This window comes from Hemitrygon akajei, chromosome 5 (genome assembly GCF_048418815.1).
Source record: "Hemitrygon akajei chromosome 5, sHemAka1.3, whole genome shotgun sequence".
NCBI lineage: Eukaryota > Metazoa > Chordata > Chondrichthyes > Myliobatiformes > Dasyatidae > Hemitrygon > Hemitrygon akajei.
This window is the reverse complement of record NC_133128.1, coordinates 394304-416134: the sequence shown is the minus strand read 5'-3', so window position 1 is coordinate 416134 and position 21831 is coordinate 394304. Positions and strand designations below refer to the sequence as shown.

The window sequence follows — 21831 nt, the reverse complement described above, 5'->3', positions numbered from 1 at the left end:
ATGGAATACAAAAGTAAGAACATAAGGACTTAAGAAATAGGAGCAGGAGTAGGCCATTGAGCCTGCTCCACCATTTAATAAGACTAAGGCTGATCTGACCATGGACTCAAGTCCATCTACCTGCCTTTTCCCCATAACCCTTAGGTTCCCCTACTGTCCAAAAATCTATCCAACCTTGTCTTAAATATATTTACTGAGGTTGCCTTCACTGCTTCACTGGGCAGAGAATTCCAAGGATTCACCACTCTTTGTGAAAAACAGTCCCTCCTCATCTCTGTCCTAAATCTACTCCCCCGAATCTTGAGGATATGTCCTATAGTTCTAGTCTCACCTACCAGTGGAAAGAACTTTTCTGCCTCTATCTTATCTATTCCTTTAATAATTTTCATAATATCCCTTTCATCTCCTCTCATCCTTCTGAATTCCAGCAAGTAGACTGGCCAATAATATTAAAGAGGATATCAAAAGTTTCTTCAGATACATAAAGTATAAAAGAGAGGTGAGAGTGGATAGTGGACCACTGGAAAATGATACTGGAGAGGTAGTAATTTGGGACAAGGAATTGGCAGTTGAAATGAATAAGTATTTTCCATCAGTCTTCACTGTGGAAGATACTAGCAATATGGTGGAAGTTCCAGCTGTCAGGGGTCATGAAGTGTGAAGTTACCATTAATATGGAGAAGGTTTTTGGGGAAACTGAAAGGTTTGAAGGTAAGTGCATAATCTGGACCAGATGGTATACACCACAGGGTTCTGAAAGAGGTAGCTGAAGAGACTGAGGTATTAGTAATGACCTTTCAAGAATCTTGATATTCTGGAATGGTTCTAGAAGACTAAAATTTGAAAATGTCACTCCACTCTTCAAGAAGGGAGAGAAGCAGAACAAAAGAAATTATAGGCCAGTTAATCTGACCTCAGTAGTTGGGAAGACGTTGAAGTCGATGGTCAAGGATGTAGTTTTGGAGTACTTGGAAGCAAACAATAAAATAGGCCAGAGTCAGCATGATTTCCTCAAGGGAAAATCTTGCCTGACAAATCTGTTGGAATTCTTTGAAGGAATAACAAGCAGGATAGACAAAGAAGAATTGGTTAATGTTGTGTACTTGGATTTTCAGAAGGCCTTTGACAAGGTGCTACACATGAGGTTGATTAACAAGCTACAAGCCCATGGTATTACAGAAAAGATTCTAGCAAGGATAAAGCAGTGACTCATTGCAGGAAGCAAAGTGTGTGAATAAAGGGAGCCTTTTCTGGTTGGCTGCCGGTGACTAGTGGTGTTCCACTGGGGACTGTGTTGGGACCACTTTTTATATTATATGTCTTTTCTTTTCAATCTTTTTTATTGATGTAAAAGAATAAGGATAAATACAAATCAGAGGAGAGGTTACCTCAAATACATATTTCAATAATAGTACAAACAAAGAAAGGAATATACATTGTCAAAATCATATATAGTATTAAGCTAATATAAAGAAAAAAAGAACCATATCTCCTCTTTACAGTTCATAGAAAAAATACTCAAAATTTCTGTTATTGAGAAAATAAAACCACTAAACTAACCTAAAACAAAAAAAAAGGGGGACTGGCAGTCTATTATGAGGATACAGTTAAAAATAAGTTTAAAAAAAACCCTTCTGGTCAAATCTAAAACTTCACAGAGAAGAAAAAAATTAACTGAAAAAATAAATAAAATTAGATCATATGAAAATATTGAATAAAAGGTTGCCAAGTTTGTTCAAATTTAAAAGATGTATCAAATGTCCGATTCCTAATTTTCTCCAAACTTAAACACGACGTAATGGAGGAGAGCCAAAAAGAAAACAGTAGGTGGATTGGGATCCTTCCAGTACAATAGAATAGCTCTCCTAGCCAATAGAGTTGAGAAAGCTATCGTGCATTAGCGGAAGCAGGAACAATTCCTGCTTCCGTTGGAATAATCCCAAATGAATTAGGTTGTAGGTCCAAACCTATGACTTTTGATAACGTCCTAAAAACATCTGTCCAAAATTTATTTAACTTTATCCAAGACCAAAACATATGAGTTAAGGTAACTGCCTCAGTGTTGCATCTATCACAGGTGGGATTTATATTAGAGAAAATACACGCTAGTTTATCTTTTGACACATGCGTCCTATGCACTACCTTGAACTGAATCAAGGAGTGATGGGCGCAGATAGATGAATTGTTAACTAAATGACAAATTTTATTCCATTGATTATCTGGAAGCGATTCTTGAAGTTCCAATTTCCAAACACATTTAACCTTATCATTAGACATCATTTGTAAATTCAGCAAGCAGCCATTTATATGTAATGGCTATCAATCCTTTTTGAAATGGTTTAAGCTGAAAGATAACCTCTATCATATTTGGTAAATGAGCAAATGGATAATTCGGTAACAAATCGCATAAAAATTCCTGACTTGTAAATATCTAAAAAATTGTGCATTAGATAAATTATATTTGTCCACTAGCTGCGAAAAAGACATTGAACAATCTTCTAAAAACAAATCCAGAGAGGTTTTTATTCCCTTAGTTTTCCATGTTAAAAAGGTCTTATCTAAAATTGATGGTTTAAAAAAAATTAAGATGGATATTTCTAGAAAGAACAAAGTTATTTAAGTGAAAAAATCTGCAAAGCTGAAATCAAATTTTTAATGTATGTCTAACAATGGGACTAAGATCTTGTCTATCAATCCTAGAAAACAAAAAGGGAAGAGGAGCTCCCAGTAAAGAAGCCAAAGAGAACCCCCTTACCAAGTTCTCCTCCAAGTCCAACCATGAAGGACAGTCCTGGTTGTCCAAAAAGTAATATAACGAAAGTTAATTACCCAGTAATAGAATCTAAAGTTTGGTAAAGCCAAGCCTCCATCTTTTTTTAATTTTTGTAGTAAAGGTTTACTCACTCGAGAACTCTTATTATTCTAGATATATGACAAGATCATAGAATCTATTCTATCAAAAAAAGGTTTTTAGAGCAAAGGATTGAACAACTTGAAGCGTATATAAAAATTTCGGTTAAATTGTCATTTTTATAGCATTGATTTGACCAATTAACGACATCATCATAGGCGACCATTGTGAAAGCATTTGTTGTGTATATTCAATTAAAGGAAGAAAACTATATTTATATAAATCTTTAAAATTTTTAGTAATTTTAATACCAAGATAGGTAAAATAATTTTTTTAGCAATATTAAAAGATATTTGATCATATTGATCAGAATAATTATTAATAGGAAATAATTCACTTTTCCTATGGAAATTTAACATATCCAGAGAAAGTACTAAATTCAGTAAATATGGATAACATAGAGGAGAATAGATTTCCTAGGATCTGAAATGTAAACTAATAAATCATCTGTGTATATCAAAACCTTATGTACTTTATCCCCTCTCTTAATACCCTGAACAGAGTTGGAATCCCTAAGAGCGATAGCAAGTGGTTCTAGAACCAAATTAAATAATAAAGGACTAAGAGGACAACCCTAACGGGTTCCTCTATATAGTCTAAAATAAGGAGATATTTGATTGTTAGTTATTACTACCACCATCGGGGCTTGATAGATCAGTTTGATCCAGGAAATAAATCCCGGCCCAAAATTAAATCTCTCCAAAACCTGAAATAAATAAGGCCATTCCACCCTATCAAACGTTTTCTCCACATCGAGAGAAACAATATATTCAGATTCTTTAACTGAGGGAGAATAAATAATATTTAACAATCTTCAAATATTAAAATGTGAATACCTATTTTTAATAAATCCAGTTTGATAATTTTAAATAACAGTAGGCAAAATATTCTCAAGCCCATTAGCCAGAATCTTAGAGAGAATTTTAAAGTCCACATTCAATAAGGAAATTGGTCTATAGGAGGCGCATTCAGATAGATCTTTTCCTTTTTTAGGAATCAATGAAATTAATGCCTCATAAAAAGTTTTCGGAAGATTCCCAGAGGATATAGAATCAGTGAAAGTTTGACAAAGATGTGACGTGAGCATTTCAGTAAAAGTCTTAAAAAATTCCACTGTATATCCATCTGGTCCCAGAGCTTTCTCTAGTTGCATAGAGGATATAGCCCAGGTGCATCTAGTGTATTAATATCTTGAATAGAAATTTTAGGTATATTTAATTTTTGCAAAAATCTATTCATAAAGACAGTATTATCAGAAAATTCAGATTTATAAAGATTAGAATAGAAATCCATAAATATCTTATTAATTTTATGAGAATCTAATGTTTCAGTTCTATCTGGTCTACGTATTTTTGAAATCTGTCTTCAGACCATATTTGCTTTCAACTGACCAGCCAGCAATTTACCTGATTTATCACCATCTAAAAAATTGACTTTTGGATTTAAAAAGTTGCTGCTCAATGGGAAGGTCAAAAGCAGATCATGCTGTGTTTGGAGTTCAACCCTTTCCTTATATAGATCTTCACTAGGTCTTTCTGAATATGCTTTATCTTTCTCTCTAATTTTATTAGTAATCACTAAAAGTTCTGCTTTGGTTTTCATTCTTAAACCTGCTGAATATGAAATTATCTGTCCCCTATGAATGGATTTCATCGTATCCCATATAACCAAATTTGACATACCTTCAGTTGTATTAAGTTCAAAAAAATAAAGAAATTTGATTCTTGATAAAACTAACAAAAGTTGGATCCTGTAACAACACGGGATTCAATCTCCACTGTGACATTTTCAAAATATTATCAGAGAACCTCAAAGTTAATTTCATAGGTGCGTGATCTGACAGCACAATGACATCATATGCACAATCGGTAATGGAATACAACAATCGTGTATCTAGAAAAAAAATCAATTCTTGAATATTTATGATGTATGTGTGAAAAAAGAAAAATATTTGTCATTAGGGTGTTTATATCTCCAGATATCGACCAAGCCATATTCTAATAGAAAAGAATTAATACAAGTTGCTGCTTTATTAGGAAGCAACAGATTGGTTGATGACCTGTCAATCGAAGGGTTAAGACAACAGTTAAAGTCACCGCCCATAATCAACTTATATTCATTTGGATTCGGGAGCACAGAAAATAGCTTCTTAAAAAATTCAGGACTGTCTAAATTAGGTGCATAAACACACACCGAAGCTACCTTTTGACCACATAACAAACCAGTGACAATTAAATACCTTCCAATCAAGTCAGTAACAGTATTAAAATGTACAAAAGGGATTTTAGAGTTAACAAAAATGGATACCTCTCTAACTTTATTTACTGATAAGTAGTGATATAAAAGTTCCTTCCGGAATTTAAAAAAGCGATCTTCATCCTGTCTTTGTACATGAGTTTCTTGTGCAAACATAATATCCGCATGAAGTGTTTTTAATTTCTTAAAAATCTTTTTACGCTTAATGGGATGATTCACGCCATTCAAATTCCAAGAAATTATATTAATTTTATTAGCATCCATGTTTACGAATTAATTTAAAATTTTATAAAGAAAGTTATTGCGCAAGTGCAAACTAGATCCAAAGGGAAAAAACAGCACTGACTTGACCAGAAGTAACAACACAATTGATACAAGATATAACCTCTCAGAACTGCCCAGTCGAGAAAAAAAACTATTCTAATAGCCCCACCCCTCTCCCCCAAAGCCTGAGAAGAGATTTAATAGAGGGATCGCATGCTACCCTATGACCCTAACCCCAATCTCCATTTTTCAGCTGATTAACAAAGTTATATGTTTACCCCACCGAGTTTAGACATAATAAAAGAGATGAACAAATTTCAAATGTTGTAATGTTACATCTAACAATAGTTAAAACATAGCTGGCAACGGCCATCTTAAATTCATCTAAAGTATATTAATCATGTATTCAGAAAAGGATAAATACAAGCAAATAATATATTGTGACTGAAATTTAAAAAAAACTTACAAATCATACAAAAAATAAGTAAATATATATATATCAAGTCCAAAGCTATATTAATATTAAGGCAAGTGAGAAAAAAAAATTAAATCAACCAGGTCCTGTGTGGACATCCATAAAATGTGGAACAGATTATCTTCAAAGCAACTGTAAATATACTAATTATTAACAAATAAAAAAAAGTAAATCATCCAAGTCCTGCACAGACATCCATAAAGCATAGAACAGACTTTCCTCAAGGCATCTATAAACATCTCCCAGCTCGGGATTACCTATTCAAGTTACATTCAGCATAGAATTAAACCCCTTAATAAATTCCCCGCCTTCATCTGGAGAGTAAATCTTTTGTGGACGAGAGTCAGACGGAAAAATTATCAGACGTGCCGGATAATGGAGCGACGGGCAACATTTCTTTTATATAATTCAACCATCAATTCCCGGTATTTCCTTCTTTCGGCAAAAATCTCAGGAGCAAAGTCCTCCACTATATGAATTTCTTTGCATTGTAGAATAGCTTACTACTTTTTCTTGCCTCTCGGAGTATAGCTTCTTTGGTTGTAAAATAGTGCAAGCAAAGTATCAGTGGTTGTGGACGTAATTTGGTTGAGGGCTTAGATCTTGTGATTCAATGAGCTCTATCAAGTACAGGGTTCGCTTCAAGAATCTTATTAAAAAGTGAATATAGCATATCTGAAAAGAACTGAAAAGAACAGGTAACTGGTTTCAGTATTTTCAGGCAAGCCCAATATACGTAAATTCCTTCTGCACATTCTGCTGTCTAAATCAATTGTATTTTTCTTCATTCTTGATAATCCAAAGGTAACTTCATTAATTTTCTTTTCCATAGATGACATCTTCAATTCTTGCTCATTAATAGTTTGCCTGAATAATTCCTGTTCCCTCTCAATTTGATAAGTAGTCTGTTTGAGCGTCTGAAATTGAAAATCCAAATTCTTCAAAGACTCTTGAACAGTAGAGATGGATTTTTCAAGCTATTCATTAGCATCCATTTGTTTATCAATCTTAGTGTTAAGCGAACCAAATTCAAGTTTCATATCTTGTATTGAAGAGAGTATTTTTTCTAAAGTAAAAAGTTCTTCCGATTTCTTTATTTGTTCCTTTGTTCCATTTTGGGAACATAGAACATAGAATAGTACAGCACATTACAGGCCCTTCGGCCCACAATGTTGTGCTGACCCTCAAAACCTGCCTCACATATAACCCCCCACCTTAAATTCCTCCATATACCTGTCTAGTAGTCTCTTAAACTTCACAAGTGTGTCTGCCTCCACCACTGACTCAGGCAGTGCATTCCACGCACCAACCACTCTCTGAGTGAAAAACCTTCCTCTAATATCCCCCTTGAACTTCCCTCCCCTTAACTTAAAACCATATCCTCTTGTACTGAGCAGTGGTGCCCTGGGGAAGAGGTGCTGGCTGTCTACTCTGTCTATTCCTCTTAATATCTTGTACACCTCTATCATGTCTCCTTTCATCCTCCTTCTCTCCAAAGAGTAAAGCCCTAGCTCCCTTAATCTCTGATTGTAATCCATACTCTCTAAACCAGGCAACATCCTGGTAAATCTCCTCTGTACCCTTTCCAATGCTTCCACATCCTTCCTATAGTGAGGCGACCAGAACTGGACACAGTACTCCAAGTGTGGCCTAACTAGAGTTTTATAGAGCTGCATCATCACATCGCGTCTCTTAAACTCTATCCCTCGACTTATGAAAGCTAATACCCCATAAGCTTTCTTAACTACCTTATCTACCTGTGAGGCAACTTTCAGGGTCAGTGGACATGTACCCCCAGATCCCTCTGCTCCTCCACACTACCAAGTATGCGGCCATTTACTTTGTACTCCGCCTTGGAGTTTGTCCTTCCAAAGTATACCACCTCACACTTCTCCGGGTTGAACTCCATCTGCCACTGCTCAGCCCACTTCTGCATCCTATCAATGTCTCTCTGCAATCTTCGACAATCTTCTACACTATCTACAACACCACCAACCTTTGTGTCATCTGCAAACTTGCCAACACACCCTTCTATCTCCACATCCAGGTCGTTAATAAAAATCACAAAAAGTAGAGGTCCCAGAACAGATCCTTGTGGGACACCGCTAGTCACAACCCTCCAATCTGAATGTACTCCCTCCACCACAACCGTCTGCCTTCTGCAGGCAAGCCAATTCTGAATCCACCTGACCAAACTTCCCTGGATCCCATGCCTTCTGACTTTCTGAATAAGCCTACCATGTGGAACCTTGTCAAATGCCTTACTAAAATCCATGTAGATCACATCCACTGCACTACCCTTATCTATATGCCTGGTCACCTCCTCAAAGGACTCTATCAGGCTTGTTAGACACGATCTGCCCTTCACAAAGCCGTGTTGATTGTCCCTAATCAGACCATGATTCTCTAAATGCCCATTGATCCTATCTCTAAGGAAGGGTCTTGCCGCCTCTCAATTCAATACCGGATCGACTTCCTGCCATTGTAGTTAAGTCATAAATCCTTCAACAAAAATAGTGAATCTTCAAATTTAAAATGGATCTATCAGTGGAATGTAAGGTATAAAAAGTAGAGCCGCGGTGAAAACACGTCTCACTCCATTTGCTGCAAAATGGAGACAGTGACATTATATGTCAATGATGGAATTGATGGCTTTGTTGCAAAGTATGCAGATGATACAAAGATAGGTAGAGAGGCAGGTGGTGTTGAGAAAGTAGAGAGGCTACAGAAGGACTAAAACAGATTATGAGAACGGGCAAAGAAATGGCAGATGGAATACAATGTTGGGAAGTGTATGGTCATGCACTTTGGTAGAAGAAACAAAAGGATAGTCTATTTTCTAAATGGAGAGAAAACAGAATAAACTGAGGTGCAAAGGTACTTGGGAGACCTTTTGCAGTTAATTTGCAGGTAGAGTCTGTGGTGAGAAAGACATACAATGTTAAGCATTCATTTTTCAAGAGTACTAGAATATAAAAGCAAGGATATAACATTGAGACTTCATAAAGCACTATTGAGGCCTCACTTGGAATATTGTGAACAATTTTGGGCCCTTTATCTTAGAAAATACATTCTGAAATTGGAGAGGGTTCAAAGGAGGTTCACGAAAATGATTCCAGGATTCAATGGCTTGCCATATAAAAAGAATTTGATGGCTCTGGGCCTGTATTCACTAATATTCAGGACAATAAGGGGTGACCTCATCAAAACCTATCAAATGGTGAAAAGCCTTGATGGAGTGGATGAGGAGAGGATGTTTCCTATGGTGGGATTGTCTAAGACAAGAGGACATAGCCTCAGAATAGAGGGGCTTTTGGAACGCAGATGAGGAGGAATTTCTTTCACCAAAGAGTGGTGAATCTGTGGAATTATTTGCCAAGGCAGCTGCGGAGGCCAAACCTTTAAGTATGCTTAAGGCAGAGGTTGATAGATTCGTGATTGATCGGGAATGGAGGAATCCAGGGAGAAGGCAGGGGATTGGGTCTGAGAGGAAAATTGGTTATGGACCAAATGCTGGTACTGCGATGAATGTAAATAGATTCTTGCTGGTTGCATGGTCATCGTGAGCCAAAGGGCTTGTTCCTGCACAGAATCACTGGTGACCTTACATCAGAACTACCGAGTATTGAAGGGAATTAATCCTTGTGCTAATGAAAAACCTGGTTTAATTCCCAGCTTCCTACTCACCTCAAGAGCAATTTCACTTCTTTTTATTTCCTAGGGTTAAGGATTCATTTTTCTTCTTTTGCACCTGAAAATTAAACAATTCAGGATTAATCTGGGTTGTAAAATCCTGTGGGATTTATCTGGGTTGCAACAGTCATTCATGTACTTGGCCAATAGATGTTGACATGATTATTGGACAGATGATGACAAGATAATTGAAAAACATAACCTGCTGGATATTTGCAACAAGAACAAAAAGTGCTGAAAATATTCAACTGAGGAGAAAGGACCCATGTTAAAAGAGCTGAATGATAACTCATCAGAGCTGAGGAAAGTTAGAAAACAGTGCTTGAAGTAACACACATTTTAAGTCGCAGGGAAGTGATAGAACACTGAGAAGGAGAGGAAGCTGAACATAGAGAAGGTGACCAGGCAGAGAGAGGGAGATGGTCAGTTATAACCTGCTTAACATCTCCTTATAACTCAGGCCTCAAGTCCAGGCAACATTCTCAGAAATCTTCCAGTTCAATGATGTCCCTCCTAGAACAGGGTAACTAAAACACAACACAACATTCCAAGTGTAGCTTCACCAGTGTCTTGTCCAATGCAAGATAACATCCTAACTTCATTACTCAATAGTTTGATTGATGAAGGCCAACATGTCCAGTGCTGCCTTCACCACCCTGTTTACCTCTAACACCACTTTCAATGAATTATGTACTTGTACTCTTAGATCTTTCATCCATAACCCTCCCCATAACTGAACCACTCCCTGTGAAGTTATTATTTCATACAAAGTGAAAGCTAAAATCATAAATGACAGTGATGTTTCACTCCCAGATATGCTTTATGCTTTCTAAACAGACTTGGAAAAGGAGAATGAAACTACAGCTATGAGGATCTCTGTAGCACCTGGTGACCCTGCAATCTCTGCCTCAGAGGCAGTTGTCAGACATTTTTTCAAGAGGATAAGCCCTCACAAATCAACAGGCCCTGATTCAGTACCAATTAGGGTTCTGGTAACCTTTGCCAAACCAATTGGTTTCAATCCTGCTTCAAAATGGCAACAATCATACCAGTGCTCAAGAAGACCAGGATGAGCTGCCATAATGACCATCTTCCAGTAGTGCTCACATTTATGGTGATGAAGTGCTTTGAGAGGTTGATTATGGCTGGAATCAACTCCTGTCTCAACAACAACCTAGACCCAGGGCAATGGCCTATTGCTACAATAGGTTTACGGCACATGTGATCTCATTGACTCTTCGTGCGGCCAGTCATGGGCCATGGGTGTAGAGAGAGTAGAGCAGAGGGCGAAGCACACATCCCTGAGGTGCACCAGTGTTGACTGTCAGCAAGGTGGAAATGTTATTTTCTATCTCCACAGGCAGTAGTCTTCTGGCTAGGAAGTTGAGGATCGCATTAGTTGCCGAGGGAGGTACAGAAGTCCAGGTTTTGCAGCTTGACGACACAAGTATTGTTGGCAGAATTTCAGGTGGTGATGAGAGGATGTACAGGAGTGTGATCATATCAACTAGTTGAGTGGTGTTGCAGCAACAATTTTGTACTCAAGATCAGTAAGACTAAAGAATGGATTGTTGCCTTCAAAAAGTTAAGACAAGGAAACACACACTCATAGAGGAATCAAAAGTGGAAAGGGTGACAATTTCAAGTTCCTGGGTGTCAAAATCTCTGAGGATCTATCCTGGACCCAACATATCGATGTGGCTACAAAGAAGGTATGACAGCAGTTACAGTTCATTAGGAGTTTGAGGAGATTTGACATGTCACCAAAGGTACTCGCAAATTTCTATAGATGTCCCATGAAGAGCATTCAATCTGGCTGCAACACTGTCTGGTATGGGGGTGGGTGCGCATAGCTACTGCACAGGATCAAAATAAGCTGCAGAGATTTATAAACTTAGTCATCCCCATCATGGGCACTAGTCTCCATAGTATCCAGTATCATATGGAGCCAGTGATCATTAATGGAGAATGTGTGGAGCAGGTTAAGACCTACAAGTATCTGGGAGTACAGTTAGACGAGAAGCTACACTGGACTGCCAACACAGATGCCTTGTGCAGGAAGGCACAGAGTCGACTGTACTTCCTAAGAAGGTTGGCGTCATTCAATGTCTGTAGTGAGATGCTGAAGATGTTCTATAGGTCAGTTGTGGAGAGCGCCCTCTTCTTTGTGGTGGCGTGTTGGGGAGGAAGCATTAAGAAGAGGGACGCCTCACGTCTTAACAAGCTGGTAAGGAAGGCAGGCTCTGTCGTGGGCAAAGTACTGGAGAGTTTAACATCAGTAGCTGAGCGAAGGGCGCTGAGTAGGCTACGGTCAATTATGGATAACTCTGAACATCTTCTACATAGCACCATCCAGAGACAGAGAAGCAGTTTCAGCGACAGGTTACTATCGATGCAATGCTCCTCAGACAGGATGAAGAGGTCAATACTCCCCAATGCCATTAGGCTTTACAATTCTACCGCCAGGACTTAAGAACTTTTTAAAAGCTATTATTAATGCTTTTTGAGATAGTGATTTAGATGCATATCATATTTTTTACGGAGTTAAGTATTGTATGTAATTAGTTTTGCTACAAGTGTATGGGACATTGGAAAAAAAGTTGAATTTCCCCATGGGGATGAATAAAGTATCTATCTATCTATCTATCTATCTTCAAGGAGCGATGCCTCAAAAAGGTGGCATCCATCACGAAGGATCCCCATGACTCAGGAAATGCCCTCTTCTTATTGCTACCATCAGGAAGAAGATACAGGCACCTAAAGGCACACACTCAATGATTCAGGAACAGCTTCTTCCCCTCTGCCATCCGATTTCTGAATGAATATTGAACCCAAGAACACTACCTCAATTTTTGTTATTTTTAAAAAAATTTTGCACTACTTATTTAATTTAGCTATATAATATAAATATATAGTGCCTATAAAAACTATAAAAAGTATTCACCCCACGCTCCCATTGGAAGTTTTCGTGGTATATTGTTTTACACCATTGAAACACAGTGGATTTAATTTGGCTTTTTTGACACTGATCAACAGAAAAAGACTCTTACATGTCAAAGTGAAAACAGATCTCTACAAAGTAATCTAAATTAATTACAAATATAAAACACAAAATAATTAATTGCTTAAGTATTTACCCCCTTCAAGTCAGTATTTAGTAGATGCACCTTTGGCAGCTACTACAGCCTTGAGCCTGTGTGGATAGGCCTCTACCAGCTTTGCACATCTGGACACTGCAATTTTTCCCCATTCTTCTTTACAAAACTGCTCAAGCTCTGTCAGATTGCCTGGGGGTCGTGAGTGAACAAACTTTTTCAAGTTCAGCCACAAATTCTCAATTGGAGTGAGGTCTGGACTCTGACTTGGCCACTTCAGGACATTAACTGTTGTTTTTAAGCCGTTCCTGTGTAGCTTTGGCTTTATGCTTGGAGTCATTGTCTTGCTGGAAAACAAGTCTTCTTCCAAGTTGCAGTCCTCTTGCAGACAAAGATTTCCCTGTATTTTGCTGCATTCATTTTACCCTCTACCTTCATAAGCCTTCCAGGGCCTTCTGTAGTGAAACATACCTATAGCATGATGCAGTCACCACCATGCTTCAGGGTAGGGATGGTATGTTTTTGATGATGCGCGGTGTTTAGCTTACGCCAAACATAGCATATAGTCTGATGGCCAAAAACATCAATTTTGGTTTCATCAGACCATAGAACCTTGTTCCAGCTGACCTCAGAGTCTCCCACATGTCGTCTGGTAAACTCTAGCTGAGATTTCATGTGAGTTTTTTCAACATTGGCTTTCTGTTTGCCACTCTCCCTGATGCACCATCAATAACTCCAAAAGACTGGAAGTAGAGTAAATACTGAAAGGCTTTTATTAGCAGTAAAACGGAGCACATCCATGCCGGATGACTGCCCTGGACTGTGGGAGGAGCAGTGACACAATCACCTTTATCCAGGGGTCTGTGGGAGGAGCCACAGGAGCAGTCAGCAGAGGGGCGTGTCCAGACAGATATACATGGTTTACTACATTCCCATAATGATGTGACTGGTGAACCACCTGGGTAACAGTTGTTGTATGCTAGTGGCCACCAACCTTCTTAAGCCCAAGATCCCCTACCTCAGCCTTAGTGAAAGGCGAGATCGATCCCAGATCGATTAGTTACACACATGCCCACGGGGTCAGAAAAGACCGGAAGTAAAACCCCTCAACTCGGAAGTAGAAATAATGTATAAACACCAGGGGTACCCACCCTTTTTCGCACCATGGACCAGTTTAATATTGACAATATTCTTGCGGACCGGCCGACAGGGGGATGGGGGGCAGTTAAACACGACCGAAATACAGCCATACTTGAAGTAGGTTCCTTATGTCCAGTCTATTCCGCAATTTAGTTTTCGCGGCTCTCGGCATTTAGCTTCTGTCCTGCTTGCTCATGTTTTTTTTGCTCAAAAAACTCATCAGGTTTGTCTTTAAGTGCAGGGTGCTTGGACTCAGGGTGCCAAAGCAGTTTTGAGGGCTTCATTGCCTTATTAGACAGCCTCCGGGCCGGAACTCCAGCTTCCTGCCGGCCGCCAGACGCCTTGGCCAGGTGCGGCTGGTCGTGGGTGGGTGAGAGGACAAGGTCAGGGTCGGAGGTCCCCGTGCCGGGGCCGCGGCGATCGCAATTCAGAGAGAGTGACCCACCGAGCGAGGAGTGCGACAGGGTGCGCACCCAGCCCTCTTGTAGGATCTATCGGCTGACAAAAGTTTGTTTCAGTAGATTGCAGCATGGTAGCTGCTCTGATACTTATGGAACTCTGAACCCGAATTAGATCGTCTGTGAATATTTTAGCACCGGGTTCCCCACGAACATTCAGTGTACTGAACAGGTTTAGAGGCGGCGCCGATCTGTCCGTGCTCCAGGCCAGTAGCAACGGCACTTCCCGCCAGCCACACGAGGCCAACCAATGATCCCTGGCACGAGGGTGTCACTGCGTTTAGGTGACTGATGACTTCGTGTGTGTTCAAGTTCAACAGTGGCGTGACAGGGAATGAGGAAAGGTGCAGCTGACTCATATTGTTTCTTCGTGGCCCGGTGGTTGGGGACCACTGAATTACACTGTGTAGTGCGGGGGAGCTATACGCATGCGCACTGGGCAGAAAGAATGGAACTAAAACCCCACAACCCAGAAACAATTTCTCAACAGTATTTGTGTATTTATTTTTAATTTTTTTTCCGGATCTACTGAGAAAGTCTCAAAGATCGACCAGTCAATTGCAATCGATGGGTTGGCGACCACTATTGTATGCACAATCTCTCCCATCTCAGCCACTGAAGCTTGTAACTCCTCCAAAGTTGTCATAGGTCTCTTGGTGGTCTCCTCATGAGACCCCTTCTTGCACAGTCACTCAGTTTTTGAGAACAGCCTGCTTTAGGTAGATTTACAGCTGTGTCATATCCTTTCCATTTCTTGATGATTGACTTAACTGTACTCCAAGGGATTTTCAATGACTTGGAACTCTCCTGACTTGTGCTTTTCAATAACCTTTTCGTGGAGTTGCTTGGAGTGTTCTTTTGTCTTCATGGTGTAGTTTTTGCCAGGATACTGACTCACCAGTAGTTGGACCTTCCAGATACAAGTGTATTTTTACTACAATCAATTGTACATGGAATTCAGTAAGGCACTTGATAAGGTTTCCTATCTGAGGCTCATTCAAAAAGTAAGGAGGCATGGAATCCAATGAAACCTTGAATTGTAGATCCAGAACTGGCTTGACACAGAAGGCAAGGAGTGGTTGTGGATGGTTTGTATTCTATGTGGAGGACAGTGACCAGTGGAGTGCCTCAGGGATCTGTTCAGGGTCCTCTTCTCTTTGTGATTTTTATAAATGACCTGGATGAGGAAGAGGAGGGGTGGGTTAGTAAGTTTGCTGATGGCACAAAATTTGGGGGTGTTGTGGATAGTGTGGAGGGCTGTCAGAGGTTACAGCGGGACATCAATAGGATGCAGAACTGGGCTAAGAAGTGGCAGATGGATTTCAACCCAGATAAGTGTGAGGTGGTTCATTTTGGTAGGTCAAATATGAGGACAGAATATAACATTAATGGTAAGACCTTGGCAGTGTGGAGGATCAGCAAGATCTTGGGGTCCATGTACATAGGACACTCAAAGCTGCTGCACAGGTTGACAGTGTTGTTAAGAAGATGGATGGTGTGTTGGCTTTCATTAACCATGGGACTGAATTCTAGAGCTGTGAAGTAATGTTACAACTATATAAGACCTTAGTTAGACCCCACTTGGAGTACTGTGTTCAGTTCCAGTCACCTCACTGTGATTGAATGTTGCAAACAATAAAACATGAAAACTTCCAAGAGAGGTGAATTCTTTTTATAAGCACTGTAAAAATACACATATATACTTACTGTAGATCCCATTTCTTTTTCTATTATTATGCATTGCATTATACTGCTACCTCAAAGATAACAAATTTCACAACATATGCTGTGACATTAAACCTGATTCTGATCCTTTGTCCTACCCAAATTCCCCAAAATGCAGCACTTCATACTTACCTGGATTTAGCTCCATGTGCCACTTCTCGGCTCACATATTGATTTGAATTGACTTTATTTGTTACTTCCTTTACATAGATGAGGAGTAAAAATCTCTATCTAAATGTGCAATCATTGTAATTTATAATAAATTATAAAAAATAGAACAGTCAATATAATATAGAGTACACTCAAATCAGTGTGAGTTAATCACTCTAATGGCTATCAGATCAAGGACCACCTGTATTTTGATAACTTTCTTCATTGTCAACACCAAATATATTAGTTTGAAATGCAAATCATGTGTTGTATACCTGATGAAAATAGAGGCAGAGCTTTAAGAAAATAATGCCTGAAGTGGATCAGAAGAGGTTTTTATTCACCCAGATAGTCAGAATGTGAAATGCTGACAGAGGGGTTGAAGCAAAGATTCATACAACATTCAAGCTGTAACTAGACTGAATCAAAAAAGTACAGAAGGCTGAGTACCGGTTCAATGTGATGGGACACAACCACCCCATCGGTTCAGTGTGAAGGGACAAGACCACCGTACCAGTCCAGTGCGATGGGACATGACCACCGTACCGGTTCAGTGCAATGGGACAAGACCACCATACCGGTTCAGTGCGATGGGACAAGACCACTGTACCGGTTCAGTGTCATGTGGCACGTCCACCGTACCGGTTCAATGAGATGAGACACGACCACCGTACCGGTTCAGTGTCATGTGGCACGTCCACTGTACCGGTTCAATGTGATGAGACACGACCACCGTACCGGTTCAATGAGATGAGACACGACCACCGTACCGGTTCAATGTGATGAGACACGACAACCATACCGGTTCAGTGTGAAGGGACAAGTCCATAATACCAGTTCAGTGTGATGAGACATGACCACAGTACCAGTTCAGTGCGATGGGACAAGACGAACGTACCAGTTCAGTGTCTTGAGACAAGACAACCGTACCAGTTCAGTGTCATAAGACACATCCACCGTTCTAGTTCAGAGTGATGAGACAAGACCACCGTACCAGTTCAGTGTGATGAGACACGACCACCGCACCGGTTCAGTGTGATGAGACATGACCTGGTTCAGTGTGATGGGACACGACCACCGTACCGGATCAGTGTGATGAGACACGATCACGGTACCGGCTCAGTGTGATGAGACAAAACCACCGTACCGGTTCAGTGTGATGAGACAAGACCACCGTACCGGTTCAGTGTGATGAGACAAGACCAACGTACCAGATCAGTGTGATGAGACAAGACCACCGTACCGGTTCAGTGTGATGAGACAAGACCACCGTACCGGTTCAGTGTGATGAGACAAGACCAACGTACCGGCTCATTGTGATGAGACAAGACCACCGTACCGGTTCAGTGTGATGGGACACAACCACCATACCGGTTCAGTGTGAAGGGACAAGACCACCATACCAGTCCAGTGCGATGAGACACGACCACCGTACCGGTTCAATACGATGAGACACGACAAGCGTACCGGTTCACTGCGATCAGACAAGACCACCGTACCAGTTCAGTGTCATGTGGCACGTCCACCGTACCGGTTCAATGAGATGAGACACGACCACCGTACCGATTCAGTGTGAAGGGACAAGACCATGGTACTGGTTCAGGGTGATGGGACAAGACCACCCTACCGGTTCAGTGTCTTGAGACAAGACAACCGTACCAGTTCAGTGTCATAAGACACATCCACCGTACTGGTTCAGAGTGATGAGACACGACCACCGTACCGGTTCAGTGTGATGAGACATGACCCGGTTCAGTGTGATGGGACACGACCACTGTACCGACTCAGTGTGATGAGACACGATCACTGTACGGGCTCAGTGTGATGCGACAAAACTACCGTACTAGTCCAATGTGATGAGACACAACAACCATACCAGTTCAGTGTGAAGGGACAAGTCAATCATACCGGTTCAGTGTGATGAGACACAACCACAGTACCAGTTCAGTGTGATTAGACACGCCCACAGTACCACTTCAGTGCGATGGGACAAGACGAACGTACCAGTTCAGTGTGATGAGACAAGACAGCCGTACCAGTTCAGTGTCATAAGACACATCCACTGTACCGGTTCAGTGTCATGAGACACGATCAATGTACCAGTTCAGTGTGATGAGACAAGACCATCATACTGGTTCACTGTGATGAGACAAGACCACCGTACCGGTTCAGTGTCATGTGGCATGTCCACCGTACCAGTTCAATGTGATGAGACACGACCACCGTACTGGTTCAATGTGATGAGACATGACAACCATACCGGTTCAGTGCGATGGGACACGACCACCGTACCGGTTCACTGTGATGAGACACAACCACTGTACCAGTTCAGTGTGATGAGACAAGACCGCCATACTGGTTCACTGTGATGAGGCACGACCACCGTACCGGTTCAGTGTCATGTGGCATGTCCACTGTACCAGTTCAATCTGATGGAACACGACCACTGTACTGGTTCAATGTGATGAGACGCAACCACTGTACCGGTTCAGTGTGATGAGACACGACCAATCTACTGGTTCAGTGTGATGAGACAAGACCCGGTTCACTGCAATGAGACAAGACCACCGTACCGGTTCAGTGTGAAGGGACAAGACCATGGTACTGGTTCAGGGTGATGGGACAAGACCACCCTACCGGTTCAGTGTCTTGAGACAAGACAACCGTACCAGTTCAGTGTCATAAGACACATCCACCATACTGGTTCAGAGTGATGAGACAAGACCCGGTTCAGTGTGATGAGACAAAACCACCGTACCAGTTCAGTGTCATAAGACACATCCACCGTTCTGGTTCAGAGTGATGAGACAAGACAACCGTACCAGTTCAATGTGATTTGACACGACCACCGTACTGGTTCAATGTGATGAGACACGACCACCGTACCGGTTCACTGTGATGAGATACGACCAGCGTACCGGTTCACTGCGATCAGACAAGAACACCGTACCGGTTCAGTGTCATGTGGCACGTCCACCGTACCGGTTCAGTGTGATGAGACACGACCACAGTACCAGTTCAGTGTGATGGGACAAGACGAACGTACCAGTTCAGTGTGATGAGACAAGACAACCGTACCAGTTCAGTGTCATAAGACACATCCACTGTACCGGTTCAGTGTCATGAGACACGATCAATGTACCAGTTCAGTGTGATGAGACAAGACCATCATACTGGTTCACTGTGATGAGACACGACCACCGTACCGGTTCAGTGTCATGTGGCATGTCCACCGTACCAGTTCAATGTGATGAGACACGACCACCGTACTGGTTCAATGTGATGAGACATGACAACCATACCGGTTCAGTGCGATGGGACACGACCACCGTACTGGTTCACTGTGATGAGATACAACCACTGTACCAGTTCAGTGTGATGAGACAAGACCGCCATACTGGTTCACTGTGATGAGGCACGACCACCGTACCGGTTCAGTGTCATGTGGCATGTCCACTGTACCAGTTCAATCTGATGGAACACGACCACTGTACTGGTTCAATGTGATGAGACGCAACCACTGTACCGGTTCAGTGTGATGAGACACGACCAATCTACTGGTTCAGTGTGATGAGACAAGACCCGGTTCACTGCAATGAGACAAGACCACCGTACCGGTTCAGTGTGAAGGGACAAGACCATGGTACTGGTTCAGGGTGATGGGACAAGACCACCCTACCGGTTCAGTGTCTTGAGACAAGACAACCGTACCAGTTCAGTGTCATAAGACACATCCACCATACTGGTTCAGAGTGATGAGACAAGACCCGGTTCAGTGTGATGAGACAAAACCACCGTACCAGTTCAGTGTCATAAGACACATCCACCGTTCTGGTTCAGAGTGATGAGACAAGACAACCGTACCAGTTCAGTGTCATAAGACACATCCACTGTACTGGTTCAGTGTCATGTGGCATGTCCACCGTACCAGTTCAATGTGATTTGACACGACCACCGTACTGGTTCAATGTGATGAGACACGACCACCGTACCGGTTCACTGTGATGAGATACGACCAGCGTACCGGTTCACTGCGATCAGACAAGAACACCGTACCGGTTCAGTGTCATGTGGCACGTCCACCGTACCGGTTCAGTGTGATGAGACACGACCACAGTACCAGTTCAGTGTGATGGGACAAGACGAACGTACCAGTTCAGTGTGATGGGACAAGATGAACGTACCAGTTCAGTGTGATGAGACACAACCACAGTACCAGTTCACTGCGATGAGGCACGACCACTGTACCGGTTCAGTGTGATGAGACACAACCACCGTACTGGTTCAAAGTGATGAGACACGACCACCATACCGGTTCAGTGTGAAGGGACAAGACCATGGTACTGGTTCAGGGTGATGGGACAAGACCACCCTACCGGTTCAGTGTCTTGAGACAAGACAACCGTACCAGTTCAGTGTCATAAGACACATCCACCGTTCTGGTTCAGAGTGATGAGACACGACCACTGTACCGGTTCAGTGTGATGAGACATGACCCGGTTCAGTGTGATGAGACACAACCACTGTACCGACTCAGTGTGATGAGACACGATCACTGTACGGGCTCAGTGTGATGCGACAAAACTACCGTAGTAGTCCAATGTGATGAGACACGACAACCATACCAGTTCAGTGTGAAGGGACAAGTCAATCATACCGGTTCAGTGTGATGAGACACAACCACAGTACCAGTTCAGTGTGATTAGACACGCCCACAGTACCACTTCAGTGCGATGGGACAAGACGAACGTACCAGTTCAGTGTCATAAGACACATCCACTGTACTGGTTCAGTGTCATGAGACACGATCAACATACCAGTTCAGTGTGATGAGACAAGACAACCGTACCAGTTCAGTGTCATAAGACACATCCACTGTACTGGTTCAGTGTCATGAGACACGATCAACGTACCAGTTCAATCTGATGAGACATGACCACCGTACTGGTTCAATGTGATGAGACACGACAACCATACCGGTTCAGTGCGATGGGACAAGACAACCGTACTGGTTCAGTGTGATGGGACACGACCACCGTACCGGTTCACTGTGATGAGACACAACCACTGTACCAGTTCAGTGTGATGAGACAAGACATCCGTACCAGTTCAGTGTCATAAGACACATCCACTGTACTGGTTCAGTGTCATGAGACACGATCAACGTACCAGTTCAGTGTGATGAGACAAGACCGCCATACTGGTTCACTGTGATGAGGCACGACCACCGTACCGGTTCAGTGTCATGTGGCATGTCCACCATACCAGTTCAATCTGATGAGACACGACCACCGTACTGGTTCAATGTGATGAGACACGACCACCGTACCGGTTCAGTGTGATGGGACAAGACAACCGTACCGGTTCACTGTGATGAGATACGACCAGCGTACCGGTTCACTGCGATCAGACAAGAATACCGTACCAGTTCATTGTCATGTGGCACGTCCACCGTACCGGTTCAGTGTGATGAGATTCGACCACAGTACCAGTTCAGTGTGATGGGACAAGACGAACGTACCAGTTCAGTGTGATGAGACACAACCACAGTACCAGTTCACTGCGATGAGGCATGACCACTGTACCGGTTCAGTGTGATGAGACACAACCACCGTACTGGTTCAAAGTGATGAGACACGACCACCATACCAGTTCAGTGTGAAG

The 21831-nt window shown here is 41.8% G+C and overlaps 1 protein-coding gene across 6 annotated transcripts in view; it reads right to left on the bottom strand.

Moving 5' to 3' along the window:
- Window positions 1-4083: 4083 nt before the first annotated feature.
- Window positions 4084-21831, bottom strand: part of pde9aa (phosphodiesterase 9aa) — a 304953-nt gene continuing 287205 nt past the window's right edge. For 4 of the 6 annotated variants that reach the window (XR_012098852.1, XR_012098853.1, XR_012098854.1 and 1 more), the window contains 3 exons: window positions 13846-15469; window positions 9594-9657; window positions 4084-6823 (listed from right to left, as the gene is read on the bottom strand). Coding sequence is in view for 2 of the 6 variants with exons in the window: in XM_073044722.1 (XP_072900823.1) it covers window positions 9607-9657 (51 nt within the window). In the remaining 4 variants the exon portion in view is untranslated. The remainder of the gene's footprint in view (window positions 6824-9593; window positions 9658-13845; window positions 15470-21831) is intronic. The other 2 variants (XM_073044722.1, XM_073044720.1) reach the window with 1 other exon arrangement.